This window comes from Varroa jacobsoni, unplaced genomic scaffold, assembly GCF_002532875.2.
Source record: "Varroa jacobsoni isolate VJ856 unplaced genomic scaffold, vjacob_1.0 contig00415, whole genome shotgun sequence".
NCBI lineage: Eukaryota > Metazoa > Arthropoda > Arachnida > Mesostigmata > Varroidae > Varroa > Varroa jacobsoni.
The window spans coordinates 1-16360 of record NW_019214462.1 but is presented as its reverse complement, the minus strand read 5'-3'; the positions used below and the strand labels follow the sequence as shown (position 1 = coordinate 16360).

General features: G+C 37.4%; 4 protein-coding genes across 8 annotated transcripts; 2 read left to right on the top strand and 2 right to left on the bottom strand.

Moving 5' to 3' along the window:
* Nucleotides 1-113: 113 nt before the first annotated feature.
* LOC111271204 (uncharacterized) lies at nucleotides 114-1259 on the bottom strand. Of its 3 annotated transcripts, none has more exons than XM_086972836.1 (3): nucleotides 1141-1259; nucleotides 860-941; nucleotides 114-554 (listed from the first exon to the last, which is right to left on the bottom strand). In XM_086972836.1, exons 2-3 carry the CDS (start codon nucleotides 932-934, stop codon nucleotides 417-419), a joined length of 213 nt encoding a protein of 70 aa, XP_086828962.1. In that variant the 5' UTR covers nucleotides 935-941; nucleotides 1141-1259; the 3' UTR covers nucleotides 114-416. The 3 variants fall into 3 exon arrangements, with proteins under 3 accessions (XP_086828962.1, XP_086828963.1, XP_086828964.1); XM_086972837.1 differs by having other exon boundaries at nucleotides 1162-1237; XM_086972838.1 differs by lacking the exon at nucleotides 1141-1259 and adding an exon at nucleotides 1026-1128.
* A 228-nt stretch (nucleotides 1260-1487) lies between these two features.
* Nucleotides 1488-5430, top strand: LOC111271200 (uncharacterized). Of its 2 annotated transcripts, none has more exons than XM_022851856.1 (4): nucleotides 1488-1552; nucleotides 2664-2948; nucleotides 3416-3622; nucleotides 4342-5430. In XM_022851856.1, the coding sequence occupies exons 2-4, from the start codon at nucleotides 2680-2682 to the stop codon at nucleotides 5291-5293; spliced, it is 1428 nt and encodes a 475-aa protein (XP_022707591.1). In that variant the 5' UTR covers nucleotides 1488-1552; nucleotides 2664-2679; the 3' UTR covers nucleotides 5294-5430. The 2 variants fall into 2 exon arrangements, with proteins under 2 accessions (XP_022707591.1, XP_022707593.1); XM_022851858.2 differs by having other exon boundaries at nucleotides 1498-1552; nucleotides 2622-2948.
* Nucleotides 5431-7611: 2181 nt separating this feature from the next.
* Nucleotides 7612-8964, top strand: LOC111271196 (COX assembly mitochondrial protein 2 homolog). The gene is made up of 3 exons (XM_022851844.2): nucleotides 7612-7818; nucleotides 8128-8199; nucleotides 8815-8964. The coding sequence occupies exons 1-3, from the start codon at nucleotides 7738-7740 to the stop codon at nucleotides 8893-8895; spliced, it is 234 nt and encodes a 77-aa protein (XP_022707579.1). The 5' UTR covers nucleotides 7612-7737; the 3' UTR covers nucleotides 8896-8964.
* Nucleotides 8965-10538: 1574 nt separating this feature from the next.
* LOC111271195 (RNA N(6)-adenosine-methyltransferase mettl16) lies at nucleotides 10539-15997 on the bottom strand. Of its 2 annotated transcripts, none has more exons than XM_022851842.2 (3): nucleotides 14018-15997; nucleotides 12839-12900; nucleotides 10539-12615 (listed from the first exon to the last, which is right to left on the bottom strand). In XM_022851842.2, the coding sequence occupies exons 1-3, from the start codon at nucleotides 14109-14111 to the stop codon at nucleotides 10981-10983; spliced, it is 1791 nt and encodes a 596-aa protein (XP_022707577.1). In that variant the 5' UTR covers nucleotides 14112-15997; the 3' UTR covers nucleotides 10539-10980. The 2 variants fall into 2 exon arrangements, with proteins under 2 accessions (XP_022707577.1, XP_022707578.1); XM_022851843.2 differs by having other exon boundaries at nucleotides 14078-15997.
* Between the last annotated feature and the right edge of the window lie 363 nt (nucleotides 15998-16360).

The window sequence follows — 16360 nt, the reverse complement described above, 5'->3', positions numbered from 1 at the left end:
GCTATGCACGAATTTGGACTCGGGATGCTAGACTAGGGTACTGCTAGAAGGAGTTCTAGTGTCACATTTTTCTTATGCTTTGATTGAACCAAAACTAATCAGGACAAGAGATGTCAGCTTTCCAAAGACAGCGACTTTGTTTATTGCTGCAATAAATTATTTACACACGTATCATTTGTATTTCGTGTATGTAAACTTTCATTACATCAATCAAACGCTTTGTTTAAATCTGAAACAACTAGCTAGACACGCACTGGTGGTTCTCACTGCGTAACAATAATAGCCCAGCAACTCTGACGCTTTCTGTTTTTCATGCTAGCTACCAGTTTTTCAATCGTTTCAGGTGCCAGGTAATAATTTACGCCTCAAAGGCATGTTTCTCGATAAGTTCAGTAATGAGCAAAATTACGTGATTTTCATACATCACTCGATTGCTGCAGTTTTTCTTGCTGCTGCTGTTGTTGTTCGATAGCTTTTTGCAGCTTGTACTTCCGTGTGTGATTCCAGTCTGCATATATCAAACCTCCCGAGATAATTGGACTCAGTAAGGTCACCTGAGAACAAAGAGAGTGGGACAAAACGAATTTGTATGATTGCTTTATTTTGTACGATATACATGTTTTTTCTAGAACAGAATTCTATAAAAAATAATCCTGTGCTTTCGTCTTGCTGAGGTCAATTTGGCTTTAGCGTTTTGCAACGCTGTTCAGATTTATTCCTCTATGTAAAGAGTGAAACCCGAAGCCCATAGCTTTAATATCAATTTATCTCGAACTATGAATATTTTTTAACCAAGTCAAGGTACTACTAAGATATAATGTTGGAATATACTGAAGCAAGAATAATGTTTCATTTCTACCGCATATCGCCGTAGCCATTTTAGACCCTTGATAACTTTACTAGGCTCAAGAAGTTCCTTGGCAGAATTCTCCATGTTGCGTCTGAAAAAATACAGTACACATAATTTCTTAGATATGATTGGTTTAAGAGACGCATATTTTCAGTATTATCAAAGGATCACATACATCGTGTGTTGTGCCTTTTTATGGTAATTATGATATCCCGTGAAAAATCTTGTTTCGTAGTTTGAATATGTATGTGCAACCAAATTATATAAAAAAAACGCTGCAAAGTGTTTACAAAAAATAGGGTATAATAAACCAGATTTCCACGAAAAACAAATGGCTGTGCGCGAACTAGCCGGGAAGTTGCTATGTTTAGCTTTGTTTATCGGGAGGTGTTCGATCGCGCCCATTGCTAGAAACTTAGTTCACCGACTGTTTATTACACATTCATATACATTTGCACCGAACCTAATAAATAAGAGGTATGTAATACATTATTTTTATAGTATTTGTAATACATTATTATTATTTTTATTTTATCGCAATGAAAAGTGGAATTTTTAAAAATCAAAGGTGCCTTAGCTCCATTCATTTATGCTCATGGCGGAAGCTTCTACAACGGAGATTAACTTTCTTTGCCAGGTCTGGATGATACTGTTCTCAAATAGAATAATCGTACAATAAAATAATCCTAGTGGAAATAAAAGGTGAGACAAAATCTAGCTCTTCGAATTATACATAGAACTTCGATAAAAGTACTATTTGCAAGGGATTAGACAGCGAATCTAATTATGAGCGTAACAAGTTCTATTAGTAATCTTTCTTAGTTGTCCTTCTTATTCGATTAAGTAACTTATTTCAAGTAAATTGTATAAAATATGTTATTGGCGGTACCTGAGGCAATGTGTTTAACCAACAACAACGGTGACACCATAAAAATTTTGTTCTGCTATAGCCCATAACTTGAAGTTGAAATAATATAAAATCGATCACGCTTGCTTCTTTGTGTGGTGTGACTCGACGCGCACATATATGTTGTTTATTTTTATTAGACTTATACCACTAACTAAAGACAATCAGTGTTCATTTTACCTCATTTGTACTGCCGCAATCTTTGCAAAAACTCGTTGCTGGAATAATAATGATGCCAACTTGCGGTGAAGTGCAGAAGCAGATTCCGTGCGCCCTTTGCTTGTTTATCTATAAAGTAATTTTCAAGTGTCTTAATCTGCAACTTATCATTGTAGAATCTGTAGTGTATGTTCCTATATTCCGTCGACAGAGGAGCACTTTGCTATAGAATATTTTTGATGCGACGTCCTTTTTGTACATTTGAGTACACGCTCTTGTTCTTAAGTTGCAGCTGTAAATGAAAGTAGCCTACTGAAACAGTGACAGAATTCAAATAGTGAGTTTTGTTGCTAATCGAACTTCAGTTAGCTAAAGAAAATCCACATCGTTTCTATCTCTTCTGAGCTTTACAGTTTATAGAATTAGGCATTATAGAGTAATTTTTGGGTTAGCAACGTGAAATATAGAGCATATTGACCTATGAAATTGATTCTATGAGCCCCTAGAGTAACTAGCCAACTGTACTTTACCCAGAGTGCAGAAATATAGAATTAAAATAGACTGCTTCTAATGTAAACCTGAGAGTGCGGACATAATGATTGCGACGAACCTGAACTGAGATAAATAACTTGTCGTACTCACATAAATTATGCATGGTCGAGTGTAACATGGATTGAGACATATTTGGGTGCTTAACTTTCCTAGGAATGCTGCGGCATAACGACGTTATAAATTTATTCCAATTAGAACTAAACTACTCAGTATGAACGACGCGTCAGTAGACACTCACCTCTGCATCCGTTGCAACGAGACAATCGTTGGTATTGGTGCCTATCTAGATCACCGACGAGAAGACTGTTTAGGCTCCACAGGCTCAATTGCCTCGACCTCAGTTGTAACCCTTGCTAACACGGCCAACACTGCTAGTGGTTTGCCATCATCAATAGTTCCAGTCAGAGACGTCCTCGACATTCCGTTCTTGCCTGATGCTCCTGAGCTTCCAGACTTCTTCTTGTCCCTCGACCTTCAGAGGTAATCGCACTAATTTAGGCCGCGTCCATTACGATCAATGATTAGTTAGTAATTTACGTATAATGATACTTCCGTTGCTTACCACCTCACAACGAGCAATATTAGTCTCATTTAAAATGCTACTTCAAATTTTACGTCACGCGTAGCCGTTAACCATTGCTTTTCTTATTCTATAGAGACGTATTTATGTAAAACGAGTCTGGTTCTTTTAAAAAGTCTAACTGAAATGCTGGACTATCCACTAAAAAGGTTTTGATAGTACTCCTAAAAATGACTTGTATACGTATCTGTCGTTGTTAAAATACTTAGTGAGGTGAAATTTCCTTTGGGCTTTGTTTCATGCGAAGACCCATCGTAGTGGTGTCTCATCAAGTAAAATAATCTGTAACCAATCTCTGATTGCTGTTTTTCTATGCTTTATGTATATCTGTGTATTAACGTTACGATTGGCTTTTTCCTTTTGGAAGAATCACTCCCCTTGTTGAACCAGTCGATGTCGATGAAGCTGCGGAGAACGAAGATAATGAGGATAACGATGAAGATGAGGATGACACGGATCCTCTTAGGCCTCCCCGAGGACACACCGGAGGAAAATGGAGGCCCGGTAGTAGACCGTCAATTATGAACGGACTCAGTTTTCATAGAGTTACCTTGCAAGATCATAGCCCAGAAAGGTGTGGTATGCAAAAAGTTTTGAGATTTAATTTTTGGTGATTAACTTTAATAGCCGTTTCCAGATTACCTCAGTCCTTAAGCTGCACTAACCAAGGGAAGCTCTTTAAACAAAAAGTGAAAAATTAATGATGCTTTGGTACTAAGTACTATACCTTTCCAGATAATTACCAGTGTTCACGCTTATGTCTGATGATATACTAACGAGTAACTAGAGGTTATGATTATTGTTATTATTTTACTGCACAATGTTTATCAGTCAGCTGGAAACTTGTAAACACAAAGGGTGTTTACCCTGGGGACTTTAGGTTTCAAGCTAAAATTGGTATAGCGACTCCACGTTGAAGTCTTAGAACTAAGCCATTTATTGAAAAACTATTAACTGAAGCAATACAATTTTTTGCCAACACAACAAATTGGTAAAATCTACTGTTAGCTCTGCCAACTTCAAAACATTAACTATAGAATAAACCAGGCCGATGTCCATACGCTACCAATTGACTGAATTGCCCAATTAAAACCTCTAATAGTTAAATTTCGGCATTAACCTTAGGAAGCATCTATATTTGGCCCTTACTTGCGGAGAGTAGTTAAAGTGTATATGGCTTTAATACTAGGCCATTAGAGGTATTTTCAGGCGGGTAAGCGACGGCGTCTGTCACAACAAAGGTTATATTATCACGATCGACGGCATTTACAGTAATAGCTTTTAAATTTTCAGGTTACCGGATATACTCGAGAAAATGGGATGTGCACCCTGCGGCCGTATCTTCCGCGACAAATACACCTATCAGCGACATCTTGAGTCGGCGTTACATAGAAAACGCAGCCTTCGTAACGCTAAAATGATCCAAGAACAATACGAACCCTCCATGGAAATCCAACCACCTGAGCTCATTATAGGAAATCTCCTGAAGCGAACTAGGAGCAGTAGAATGCATAAAGAAGTCGCGAATCCTTTGCTGGGTGAATCACAACAAACAAAGGAAACAATAAAAAAAGCTCAATATCGTTGCTCATTATGTTTCCGGTGGTTTCACAATTTTCGAAGGCTTCACCTTCACATGGCGGAACATCGACAACTCGATGGCTTTTGTTGTTCGCACTGCCCACAGAAATTTTCGGAGGAAAGAGAGCTGCGGCTACATTTGAAGACCCATAAAGAACACCATACGTGCTGTGGAACAATATTTAGCACCACAAAAGGTTACCGTGAGCATAAGGAAAGGGTGCATGTTGCCATCAGAGAGTGGTTATCTTGTTCAAGCTGCAAGCGCAAGTACCAAACAGGTAGGGCTCTCCGCGAACACGTCTGTGGGAATTCGGAAGAAAAAATACCATGCTCCGACTGCAATTATAGAGGTAGCCGAAAGAATCTTGCACTTCATAAAAGAACCCACTTTGATGATAAGCGCTATAAATGTCCAAAGTGCAAACTTGTTTTTACAAGACATGGTCAGTTGTGGCGCCACCTAAAACTACATAAAGGCGATAAAACATACCAATGTCCATATTGTGATTATTCATGCGTGTTAATCGAAAATTTGCGAGCCCATATCCTCAAAGGCTCAAAACATAAGGGTCTTTATGTTTATCCTTGTAAAAAGTGCTCATTTGGTACGAATAGCGCAATCGAGGCTAAGTACCACGCAGATTTACATCAGGTATGTTAATACCAAATTGTCGACGTCAGTTGCATTCTGGTTCGAATGTGCATATTTTGTTCTCTGTTTGGTATATGAAAAATGTAAAGAATAGGAATACACTAAGGTATTTTTTTAATAAATTATTATCTGTCCCAAAATGAAAATGTTTTTTATTGTGAACAATACTTGACAAAATTGATATTAGTAAGTATTATTTTGCTAGTAATAGAAATGTTTAACTTTTCTGTAATAGTCCATTTATTGTAATATTTAATTTAAGAGCTAACTAAATGCTAACTGAAAATAGTTTGTGATGAAAGTACTTTCTACCCACCCTTCTGCTAAGATGGGCCATGTTGTGTTATCGTTTTTTTATGTTTTACATACACTGCTTACCGAACAAGGTAATCGAAAACAAATTTTTCCTTTGTTTGTTACAGCAGTAATATATAATGAATACGTCTAACCAACATTTGGTTGACGTATAGCAATTAAGTTACTATATGCTATAACATCTGCGTAACACTACCAGATCAGTGCTTCAGCTTCTAAGATGAAGTAGCTGGATGTAACATTTAATACAATGAGAACTTAAGTCTGTTCGTGGCTGGAATAATATGGCTGGTTGAGTCATAACGCAACGAGCTAGCCGCCGACCTGTAATTCTTTTTCAACATCGTTCGTTAATTGGATCACTGTAGTTACCTTAAAATCATACATATTTCTGTAATTTGCCTAGTTTTTTTCCCGTTACTCCATTTGTATCTACCAAATTACAAAATCAGTCCGTCTTATCCCCTTTCTGACGAAAAAGTCGTAAGTAATTTCCGCTGGGCAAGGTCTACCAAGAGTGAGATAGGATTGAGGTAGTAAACTGCTAACCCCAATGTCTTTGGCCACTTGGGAAAGGCCAAAGCTCGGAATAGAATTTAATGCCTTCTGGAATGCGCTAAATGATGTTAAATATACACCACTTTGAGGTATTTTGGCTGCCTTGGATTATCATCGTACCTATAGGTACCTTATGTACTTAGATTTAAAGCTCTTCCACAACATTGCGGGAGTAGATTGCAGTTATTGTTAACACTTCGAAAGGACTATTGCGATTCTGTTATAAAGCAGTATAGGGATTTTTGATATTCTAGGGATTAGAGAGTGAACTAGAATCCATGCAAAAAATTCGACGGAATTAGACCTCGAAATTTACTTTCTAAAGACGCTACGTAGGTTACTGTGCTTTGCGTACTAGAGTTTCCAAAAACGTCGATTTGCACGCATCATTCCTGTCAGGAGTCTTTTAACACGCAACATATGTTATAAAATCTCCGTTGATACGTAATTTTACGAACGTTGATTAAACATATTGGTGTCATTGCATCGCTTTACTCTGGCGACATGACACGGCAATACGAGTCGTGACTGTAGAATTTCAGAAAAACAACATTGGAGAGTAGTGAATCGCATATGAAATAACTATTTAAAACGTCCTTACTTGCCTGCCAGTAAGTGCGTAAGTATGACTTACAAAGCACAAAATTGTTAATTCTAGATTCGCTATTAGACTTATCCACTTAATTTAAACGAGAAATAGAGACAGCTGAGATTTAAAAATTAAGTTCCGTTTTGGGACACATTTCTTGCTGTATTCTCATTTTTAGGCAGTTGTCCGTGACATTGGAATCTTTCTCAAAGAAAATACTGTGTCTTAATTTATCGGTACAATTTCTCCTTTCTGGGTGGAGGGCTCTTAGACATAGCGCATCTATTTTTTGCGGTTATTATATATATAATTATTTTTTGAAACTATTATCTGCATAGGTCACTATAATTAAGGAGGGTTTGATTCGTCCTTTATATGCTTATTGATATTGTCTTGTTTCTGATTTCTGGCTGATTTCTGTTCAAATGGAACTTCTACTTGGGTTTGATTGAATACGATTTTTTCCATGGGTATGAAAAAATAGATTTTTTCTTTGAGGAGGACTTTTTGCGCTACTTTGGCGTTTCATATGGATTTCTAATTAAAAATATTTCAAAACACGCATTGATTCTGATTTACCATTAGCTATTTGCAGTATTTTCCTAGAATCGCTTTCAAAAAATCGCATTGGGCCTTAACGTTCTGTGTTGACAGGGCATCCATTTTTTTAAAGCTTTAAAAGATTCAAGTAGTTTAATACTCGGTTAAAAACTACCTCATTTAGTATATGCACAAAGATTCTGTATAATTATACAATGAGCAACTGAAGTGAGACGAAATATTAGTTTAACTCAATAGGCAATTTTGCAGTCGGTGTCTACAGCTTTGTTTGCGAGTGGTTTCGTTTTAGAATGCGCGAATGACCTCAGAATTGATTTGTAAACAAAAAGACCGAACGTTCTCGACTAAGTCAAGCAATATCTGTGGTGTTCTGATTTTAAAACGTTTTTGCCAATAGACACGCACGAGTTTTGGTTCTTTTTAGGAGAATATGCATGTAAACCTTAGTTCGCATTTGCACACAGACGAGTGTAACAAACTCATTAACAAGTTATTCAAATGCTACGAAGCGGTAAATTCTGTCAAATATTCATAATATCTATCTTTCCATTATCGACTATACGCGTAGCTTCTATCGTGCCAGTACTGAAGGCTTTCGTATTAATAAGAATATCCTTTTGAGTTCATTTACCCTAATGTAGTGTGGATATAATAAAAATGTCTGTGTGATAATAACAGCACTTACAAAAAGGCGTTCACTATATAACATTCGTAAAAAATCTATGAACGATCTCAAGAGTTTAATACCCTGAACGAATTGAGTTGTTTCTAGCTTATTTACGGGAAACGTTGTACTTTTTGTGTATAATATATATTGCAGTATAAATATGGAAAATTTTTTGGATTCTGCAATGGCGAATATGATGATATGCGAATGTGTCTTCGCGGTGAGGTGAGTTTAATAACGCGAATTTATCTTTCATACATACATCGTTTTTGATCTAAAGGGCGAACGAGCAAACTGCATATATGCTCTGCAGGTTTACATTATACAGCTATACAGGACTGTATTATATTTTTTTTATTTTTGATATTTTGCACCAGGGATATCGATAACCCTCGCGGAGTCTGATGACGGTAACCAATTTCAGTTAACTGAAATCCCCCCTAATTCTTATAGTATTTATTATTTTATATCACTTTTTAGCTTTTGGAAAACCAATTTATAATCAAGTACGCGCTAGATGTCCAATTTAAACGAAACCCAAAGATGAGACGAATTTACAACGCTGAGGTACATCTGCATTTATGCACGAATATTCAGATAACTCAGAATTTGTATGGGAAAAAATGCACAAAAGTCGTGCCAAGTAATAAGGTGCATTTTAGATCAATTTGGTTACAATACAATCGTGTCCTATTTATATGGCTATTTTACACGCTGACAGAAATTGGACATATTGGTTTTATTTGCAAGGCTCGCTTTGCTCGACCTGTTGTGTACTATATTTTGGTATAACATAATAGTCATTTTCGCGTCTAACATAATAAGTGTTTTTGTTTCCAGCGAAAATCTCGTCAACGGGAGAACTACTTGTACTCAGCAGAAGTTAAACGGAGACAGAAATGCCAAGCTGCTCAATGCTGATGCTGGACAAATATGTATTAGTGCTTTAGACAAATTAAGGTCGCAATAAATTTAAAGTATATTATTGTATGCTACGTCTGGTATCTCAGATGTTCTGAATGAATTACTCAAGACTATCTTTTTCAACAAAAAAACAAAATCATCACAAACCTGGATTGAATGGCCGTCGGTACCCATAATATGTGGTAATGGCCTAAACTGCGGCAGTTTTATCTTCGGCTGCTGAGAAAAGTGTCTTTCTTACTACCCATATTACACTTTGTCGTAGAGTGCAGCGTTTCGCATAATTCTCCAAACAATTTTTTCTATCTTCAAACAAATGGACCTTTATAGGTTCCAAAAGTTCCACGAATGCACAGCCTTAAAAAGATGGAAGGTACAAAATGTGGAAAAAAGTGCAAAAGCGAAAAAAACTATCCCTTGGAACTTACCTGAACGAGCCAGTGGCAATTAAATTTTCCTCTAAAATGGCTATTAATGTCTGTATAAAAAATGCAGGTTATCATAAACGGCTTTTTGAGTCATTTTGATTTAGACCCTTAAAAACCTATCAAGATTCTTCTTGTTTGCCCCTAAGTTGACGGTCTGGGTCATTTACAATTTTCATGCAGCTTATCAAGCATCTGAAGAAGAGTTCAATGAGGCAAACCAAAAGAAGCTTGTACGTAGAAGATGCGGTACTGTCTTGTACTGCTACTTTCTGCAAACCTCTCCGCTTTTGCTAGGGGTTCGTTCAGTGCGAAGAGATTGGATAATAGCTCTGCATGCCCGTTACGACCCAGTTCAGGTGCCGTGTCCTGAATGTGTGTATATATGAATGCTACGATTTTTTTCCTAGAAAAATCCGAGCCAGAATTCTATGGCGCGAAGTGGCATGATCACAATCGTTATTGCACAAAATGCTTTAAAACGTTATTGTTATAGAAGTAGATTCAGAAACGAGTGGCTGTCTTTGGAAAAGGCTTATTTTTTATAGTCGGATTGTCCATACAAACCACAGCGCTTAATTTTTTTAGACCTTCCGTGCTTTCTTGCCTTTTCTGTACTTATTTCTTTACCCTTCTATCTTTGACTTTTGATCTACTATTAGTTAATACGGTTACAATTATGTGGATATATATTGGAAGCGCTGAACTGAAAAGTATTGAATCCATGCAAAGAACGTTATCCGAATACCTGACTTAAATCAAACGTACCACACCTGTTCGTTGTAAACTATTAGAGCATAGCTTTCATCAGCCAATTACTTTTTTAATAGACCATCGGATACAATTTGTTAGGCTTACTTAATAGAACTTTTAAAATTCGACAAATAACATCATAAACACTCTTACCGTGAGGCCAGTCAAGGGTAGCAAGAATTGAATATATAAACAATGTGTTCTCAGCTAGGATAGCACACGCTAGCTGAAGACATATGCTTTGCTAATATTTGTCATTATAGTTGTATTCGGTAGAAAAAGCAACTCGTAGCAAATTTAACTTAGATTTCTGTGGAGACGAAGACTTATGTATCTTGAGGAATAGTTCTTACAATAACGCTCGTGAAAGTACAGACTGCATCTTTGCAAATTTTTAGAAAAATGCTGATTGCTGTAGTGATGACAAGCTAGCTTCAAATTCTAAAGTAAAAGATCACCAAGACCACAAAGAATAACGTACAACTTTATTAAATTTGCAATTATTTACACATTTATCATTACGCAAGTTTGTTTATTGTCAAGTCTGTAAATTTGCTTATCTTTAGACTTATTTATTTAACACCGGCGTGAGTTGCTCAACTACACAGACTGAGGCTTGTCTACATTAGTTAAATATTAACTAAACACTAACAAACCTTTTTTTAATTTTGCATTTCTTCATTGCGTCTATCTGAGCGCATATGCTAATACATTAGCTCTCCAAGAAAACCCGATCATATTCGATTATGATACAACATTACAATATAGGAATGATCAGTTTGGAAAAACACAGTTCTAGTTTGGCAAAAATGAATAATACCGATTGTGACCTCAAATGCCGTAATTATTGTTAGCTTCATATAATTACACGAAATAATTGAAGTAAACTTGAACTTTGTACAATTCATACAACCATTTTAAGGGTGAGAGCAAGCTCCTTTGGCTGTGAACATAAATTATTCTTAAGATACTGCTGCAGCTGGCATAAAGAGTCCCGGTCTTGTCGAGGATCTCTGTTTTGCAACTGTATTATAAGGCCAGAGGCTGTACGTCTTACACGTACGTCACAGTTGAGAAAATATTCTGAAATGTCATCTCTGTAAACAAAGCTGCGCTTTGATGGTGCTTCGCCATTTTCTAAACTCTTGCAATCCATTGGAGAGCTTCCGATTGAAGGCAAATCATCGTCATTGTCTTCCACCGCTTCCTCGTCGGAGGATCGCGTCCTTTTACTCCTTTGGAAGTGGCTTGTTTCACATACTATCATTTCAGTACTTTTTATTTTCACAGCCTTTGCAGCTTCGTGAAGAAGCTCACTTGGTACTTTCGAAACGATAGCATTACGAGAAGATTTCCGCTCTCTTTCCCTTCTACGTCGTCTCTGACCAGCGAGTGTGTTCTTCTCTGCCAGAACCCAGAGATGGCAATTATGTTTTCCTTCCGTGATAGGAATGAATTTTACTTGCACGTTGGCCAGAAGCTCCTTCAGCCTTGTACAGACAGCTTCCGTTGTATACTTAACACCAGGAATAAATTTTGGCAAATCAAAAACCATTGGTGGTTTAGGGGTCACGTGTTTCATTTGTGGAGTAAGCGCGAGCTTGACATCTTCCGAATGAGACCATGCGAGCCCCCATCGCATCGTTTTACCTTGGCAAAACTCAGTTGTCGTATATTGAACATTTCTGTCCTGAAGAAACTTTGTCATTTGCTTCAGGTCTTTTTTTTTACCAAGCATCGCCGTCACCACTCGAATGTGTTCCTTGTGAAGCAGACTTTGCTCAAAAATGCTCATTACAAATTGAAATTCGCCTCCAGTTGTTATTTTTTCATCCTCAGTTCCATCGCAGTCACTCTTTGGTAGCGGTCGTCCTTGTACGTCAGCCTTTGAAAACGCGTCTGATTCCCAAGAATCTTTATAGAACGGAGGATTGCATAGTAGAATATCAAATGTGTCGTTCTCCTGGAGAAACTCGTCAAAGTGAATTTTACCTTCAGAGGTTTTGATTAATGAAATGAAGTCTTTAAGTTGATTTCGTTCAATGTTGTCCTTTGCAAAATTGAATGCGTCTAAATTCGCTTCGACTGCCGTAAACCTCCAAGAACACTGCCGGACTCCAAGCAATGGGAGTACACAACTTGAGCCGGTTCCAAAATCAACGGCCCGCACAGAGTGGGTTTTCCCTAACGCTAATGAAACAATGTCTTCACACCATAGAAGATAGTTCAACCGCTGAGGAACAGTAGGAGCCAGAAAGCCTTGTGGAATATAGACGTCAAGGTCAAAATCACTTTTGAGCAAGCATCTGGAAAGTATCCGCATTGTAGCCGGTTGGGAGAAGTCGACAGACACTTTACCATTTAGACCAACAGTCGAAATTTTGCGGAACTCTTCGAATTCGAGCGCCAGCCGAGAAAAGTCTGGGGGGTTGTTAAAATAAACGTTGCGATGATGCATGAAGTTATTTAGATTTTGTCTTGCTGGAAGCTTCTTCGGCGACGACCTTTTGGGAGGCATTTTATCTTGCGCATACAAAACCTTCCAAGCAAAGAAACCAAAAAAATTAGGGTATTTGGCGACACATCTTCATCCGGAGCGAATCATTCGACCGGAGAGGTACAGTGCATACCAGTACTGAAATTTTGTATACAGATTATGACAGTGACGATTAAACTAAAGAAGACTGCAACGTGTACCACTAGATGTAAGTTGTGATCCAAGTAGGAGACATCCATGCAAAAATGGGTTTTGCATGTTTTACCTTAAGTACAAAACGAAGATCGAACCACTTTGCAACGTCTGGCAGCCCGGTGGGAATAGCACCTGAAGGAAGAAGTGAATAAAATCAACATACAACTTAATTCTTTCATTGTTTAATTTAAAAAGAATGCTAAAAAGAAAACAATGCCAGATTAAAAATGGGTTTTTAAAGTTTGACGCAATACGTTTATTCTAAAAAAAGAACTCAATGTAATATGCCGAAGTTGTATTGTGATTTCTAATGCACGAATCCCTTTATTAGAACACAGAACACTGTATTTTTGCAAACCTTGCCTCTACCACAGTTTTTGAATAAAATATTACGCTTATCAGAGTTTCTCGCTCATGTGAGCAAGTCTTCAAGGAGCAAATATACAAGTTTATAGTATTTCTGAAGCAACACATGGCGACACATTTTTTGTTTTACTACCCACTTCCGTAGCTTTTGTAAGGTACCAGGGTAGTTTAAGTTAAACACCTTCGACACGCCACGCGCGATATTTAATTCCATAATCTGAGTACTCACTCAGTACTCAGTGTAACTTCATATATTTAACGCAGGCTATTTGGGAACGGTACAAGGTTGCTGATATTGTATACTTTTGTTATTCTGGACATGCTAGTATACAAATGAACTTTTATCCTGGCCAAACAACTTAAAGGCATCTGGGACTTATCCACTACTATCATGCTAGTTTATTTCCATCTCTGAACCTATTATGAGGAACTTACTGATCCAAAAGCATACTGAAGCTATAATTATCGAACCACCTTAGAAAGCATACATATAATGACGGCTTTGAAATTAAAACAAAAACACCTTTTGGAATACAATTGAAGATGATAATCGACCAATGGAAGATGTACCATATTTTCTGATTTTAAATCTTCATAATTGTCATTGGGATTACGTTGTGTGCATTAATACACTACGTAGACTGAGAAATCATTTTTTGAACTACTTTAGAACTCGTTCACGTTAGTGTAGTTAGAAAACACCATTCAATAAAACCCCCCACACTTCGCCATCCAATAGGATCAAATAGTTTATTATCAACACCTGTGTATGATTGTTCATTATGGATTTCTCCCTAGTTATATCATATACAGTCATTACCGGAAGTGCTGTGTGTAATGTCCGTTGCTGTCGTTTAAACAATTTTTAACGATTAAGTTTTACCTTTGACAAGTGAATACAATAGAGGGGCAGTGGCGAATCCCGCTAGCTTTCGTGTTTTACCTTGAACTGCGTGGAGGCCGCGTTCAATTTTCATGCTCGTCTGTGTTTGTTTACGTTTGATAGTCTCCCTGTTTGCAAGGTGCGAGTGAAACCGAAACTACCCGACACAGAAGACAACATCATCCATTCTAGCAGTTCTCTCGAATCAGCGCTATGCCGCTAATGCTGAAGTGGAAGACAACAAAATAACTACATCGCTTCCAGTTAGTTCCTTTCTAAGCCATGCTATACGATATGGTTGTGCCAGCACAGAAGTAAAACTTCGTTTTGAATCCCTGAAACACCTCTAAAAACCTCAGTTGTTTGGCTTCGTTCGTCATGCGTGCTAGGGAACCAGAAAATTTTACATGTAATCAAGCAATCGGCCAACACCTAAAATACACAATCGACTCCAAATTCCCGGCCCATACAATTGTACGTTTGCATAATAATGTTTCAATGCTGTAACGCCAAACAATATGGAGGACTAACGAATCTGTATATAATGTTTGCCTTGAAAATGAAAATTATCATGTGTATCTAAACTATGGCAGACACAGCAAAAGGAGAAGTTAACGACGGACAAAGCGCAGCTTACAAGAGGTGTGCTCGATTTTGAGACAATCGAAAAGATATCGAGATCAGGCCTGACTTCAAAAAGTCTTTAGAAAAATGCTTGCTTTTCAACTAGGGATGATTTATAATTAAAATAAACGAAATTTAATTGCAAAAAAATCACCCACTGAATGGATTCATGGAATGTCGGAGTTTAACATCCGTTCCATATAGGCACGCATCGACTGTATTCGAGAAGAGCAAGTAGATCTAAAATTATTTAGCAAACCTTTTTTCGAAAGTAAGATATATTTCAGACAGCGTAGTGTTTCCAGGGTCAATTTTTGGATTGACAACTTCTCCATATGTGTCTTTCTTGAAGCCGTTTTAACTCACATAGCTTCTAGTTCATCTCGTAATAAATAAGCTGTTAATCTTCCTTGGTTTTGAACAACACTTATTATATCGGACAATAACGATTATGCAAAGTTTCGTTTGCAAGACTTGCTCCCTCGTGAATAGGTTAAACTAATTTTACATTCACACGTTGAGGCTCGCCTGTAGATCATACAAAATCGAAGTTACCCACTTTTAACAGCATTGAAACCTAAACTCAGCGCCTTAGATTTCGATCTTACTTGCTGTTCACTGCGTGTTTAAAAACAGACAGACTACATACCCGCTCGTTCTCTTTGCAAATTAAAACACGGAATATCTAGATTGCAAAAATCCATTGGATTGCTCCTTTCTAGTTTTGAATCATATATATACTTATTTAATTCGATTTATCTTCGACTGCGCGTATCTCTCAACGAATCAATCAATTAATACAATGCAAACCATCTTCATATCATTACCGTTTATGTTAACTACGACGAGTGCTTTCTGAAACTAACTCGTCAGTACCGACTTTCTGCCAGATGACTGTCATGTCTCTGTCCCCTGATATTTGACCGATATGGGCAGATACCTTCTATATAATAGTATCTAAAGCTTTACTTCTTACGTGGAAGGCTACTCTAATTGCACTACATAACTGCCCCTTCCTTTGCTTAGTTGAGCGGCTTTTCGCTAACCTTGTTACTTGAAATGTTATCTTGCAATGCGCTATTACCCGTGACAATCAATATAAGTAGGTAACCTACAACGAAGTCGAAAATGTAATATGTACCGGAGCATACGTAATTGCCTGGCGCGTTAATTGGGTGAAAACCTTGTGTGTTACTGATCAGCAGATTACTGAGGTGCCCTTTAGCTATCTAAAACCAGCACACATGAATATATGAGTTCAGATGTCAAACCTATGGGATAAGAACATAATAAATAATAAATAAATAATGTAAGTGGATATGAAAATGCCTATACGTAATTAGAGGGGCCGTTTTTTTTTTACTATCAAAGAACGTATGCTAACGAAATCGCCGCTTATTTCTCCTACAAAGAGACATATACATTTTGCATAAGGGGAAGCGGAAAAGCTGAATGGTAAAAGTGGCCAAGCGGCGCGACTTGTCCTCGCTCAGTTTCTGTACATCACTTTGAAACAGATTAAACAATAATAGCCGTCAAATAGACGTAGGGCGGGCTTCCTTTGACGTCCTGGCTGTCATAACGCGCCTTTTTTTTTTGTTCTTTTCAGGTAACGTTTACCTGGCTAGAATTGAGATCATTACAAATCTTTGGATGTTCATTTTTTCACTATATATATATATATATTATATATATATATATATAGTGAAAAAATGAACA

Coding starts and splice junctions, on each gene's coding strand:
- LOC111271195 (XM_022851842.2), bottom strand. CDS start 14,111: ATGAAAATTGAACGCGGCCTCCACGCAGTTCAAGGTAAAACACGAAAG. Junction 12,901..14,017: donor ATTGTATTCACTTGTCAAAG/GTAAAACTTAAT, acceptor TTCTTCCTTCAG/GTGCTATTCCCACCGGGCTG. Junction 12,616..12,838: donor ATCTTCGTTTTGTACTTAAG/GTAAAACATGCA, acceptor TTTGCTTGGAAG/GTTTTGTATGCGCAAGATAA.
- LOC111271200 (XM_022851856.1), top strand. CDS start 2,680: ATGAACGACGCGTCAGTAGACACTCACCTCTGCATCCGTTGCAACGAG. Junction 2,949..3,415: donor TTGTCCCTCGACCTTCAGAG/GTAATCGCACTA, acceptor TCCTTTTGGAAG/AATCACTCCCCTTGTTGAAC. Junction 3,623..4,341: donor CAAGATCATAGCCCAGAAAG/GTGTGGTATGCA, acceptor TTAAATTTTCAG/GTTACCGGATATACTCGAGA.
- LOC111271196 (XM_022851844.2), top strand. CDS start 7,738: ATGCATGTAAACCTTAGTTCGCATTTGCACACAGACGAGTGTAACAAA. Junction 7,819..8,127: donor TATTCAAATGCTACGAAGCG/GTAAATTCTGTC, acceptor TATATATTGCAG/TATAAATATGGAAAATTTTT. Junction 8,200..8,814: donor GAATGTGTCTTCGCGGTGAG/GTGAGTTTAATA, acceptor TTTTGTTTCCAG/CGAAAATCTCGTCAACGGGA.
- LOC111271204 (XM_086972836.1), bottom strand. CDS start 934: ATGGAGAATTCTGCCAAGGAACTTCTTGAGCCTAGTAAAGTTATCAAG. Junction 555..859: donor AATGGCTACGGCGATATGCG/GTAGAAATGAAA, acceptor CTTTGTTCTCAG/GTGACCTTACTGAGTCCAAT.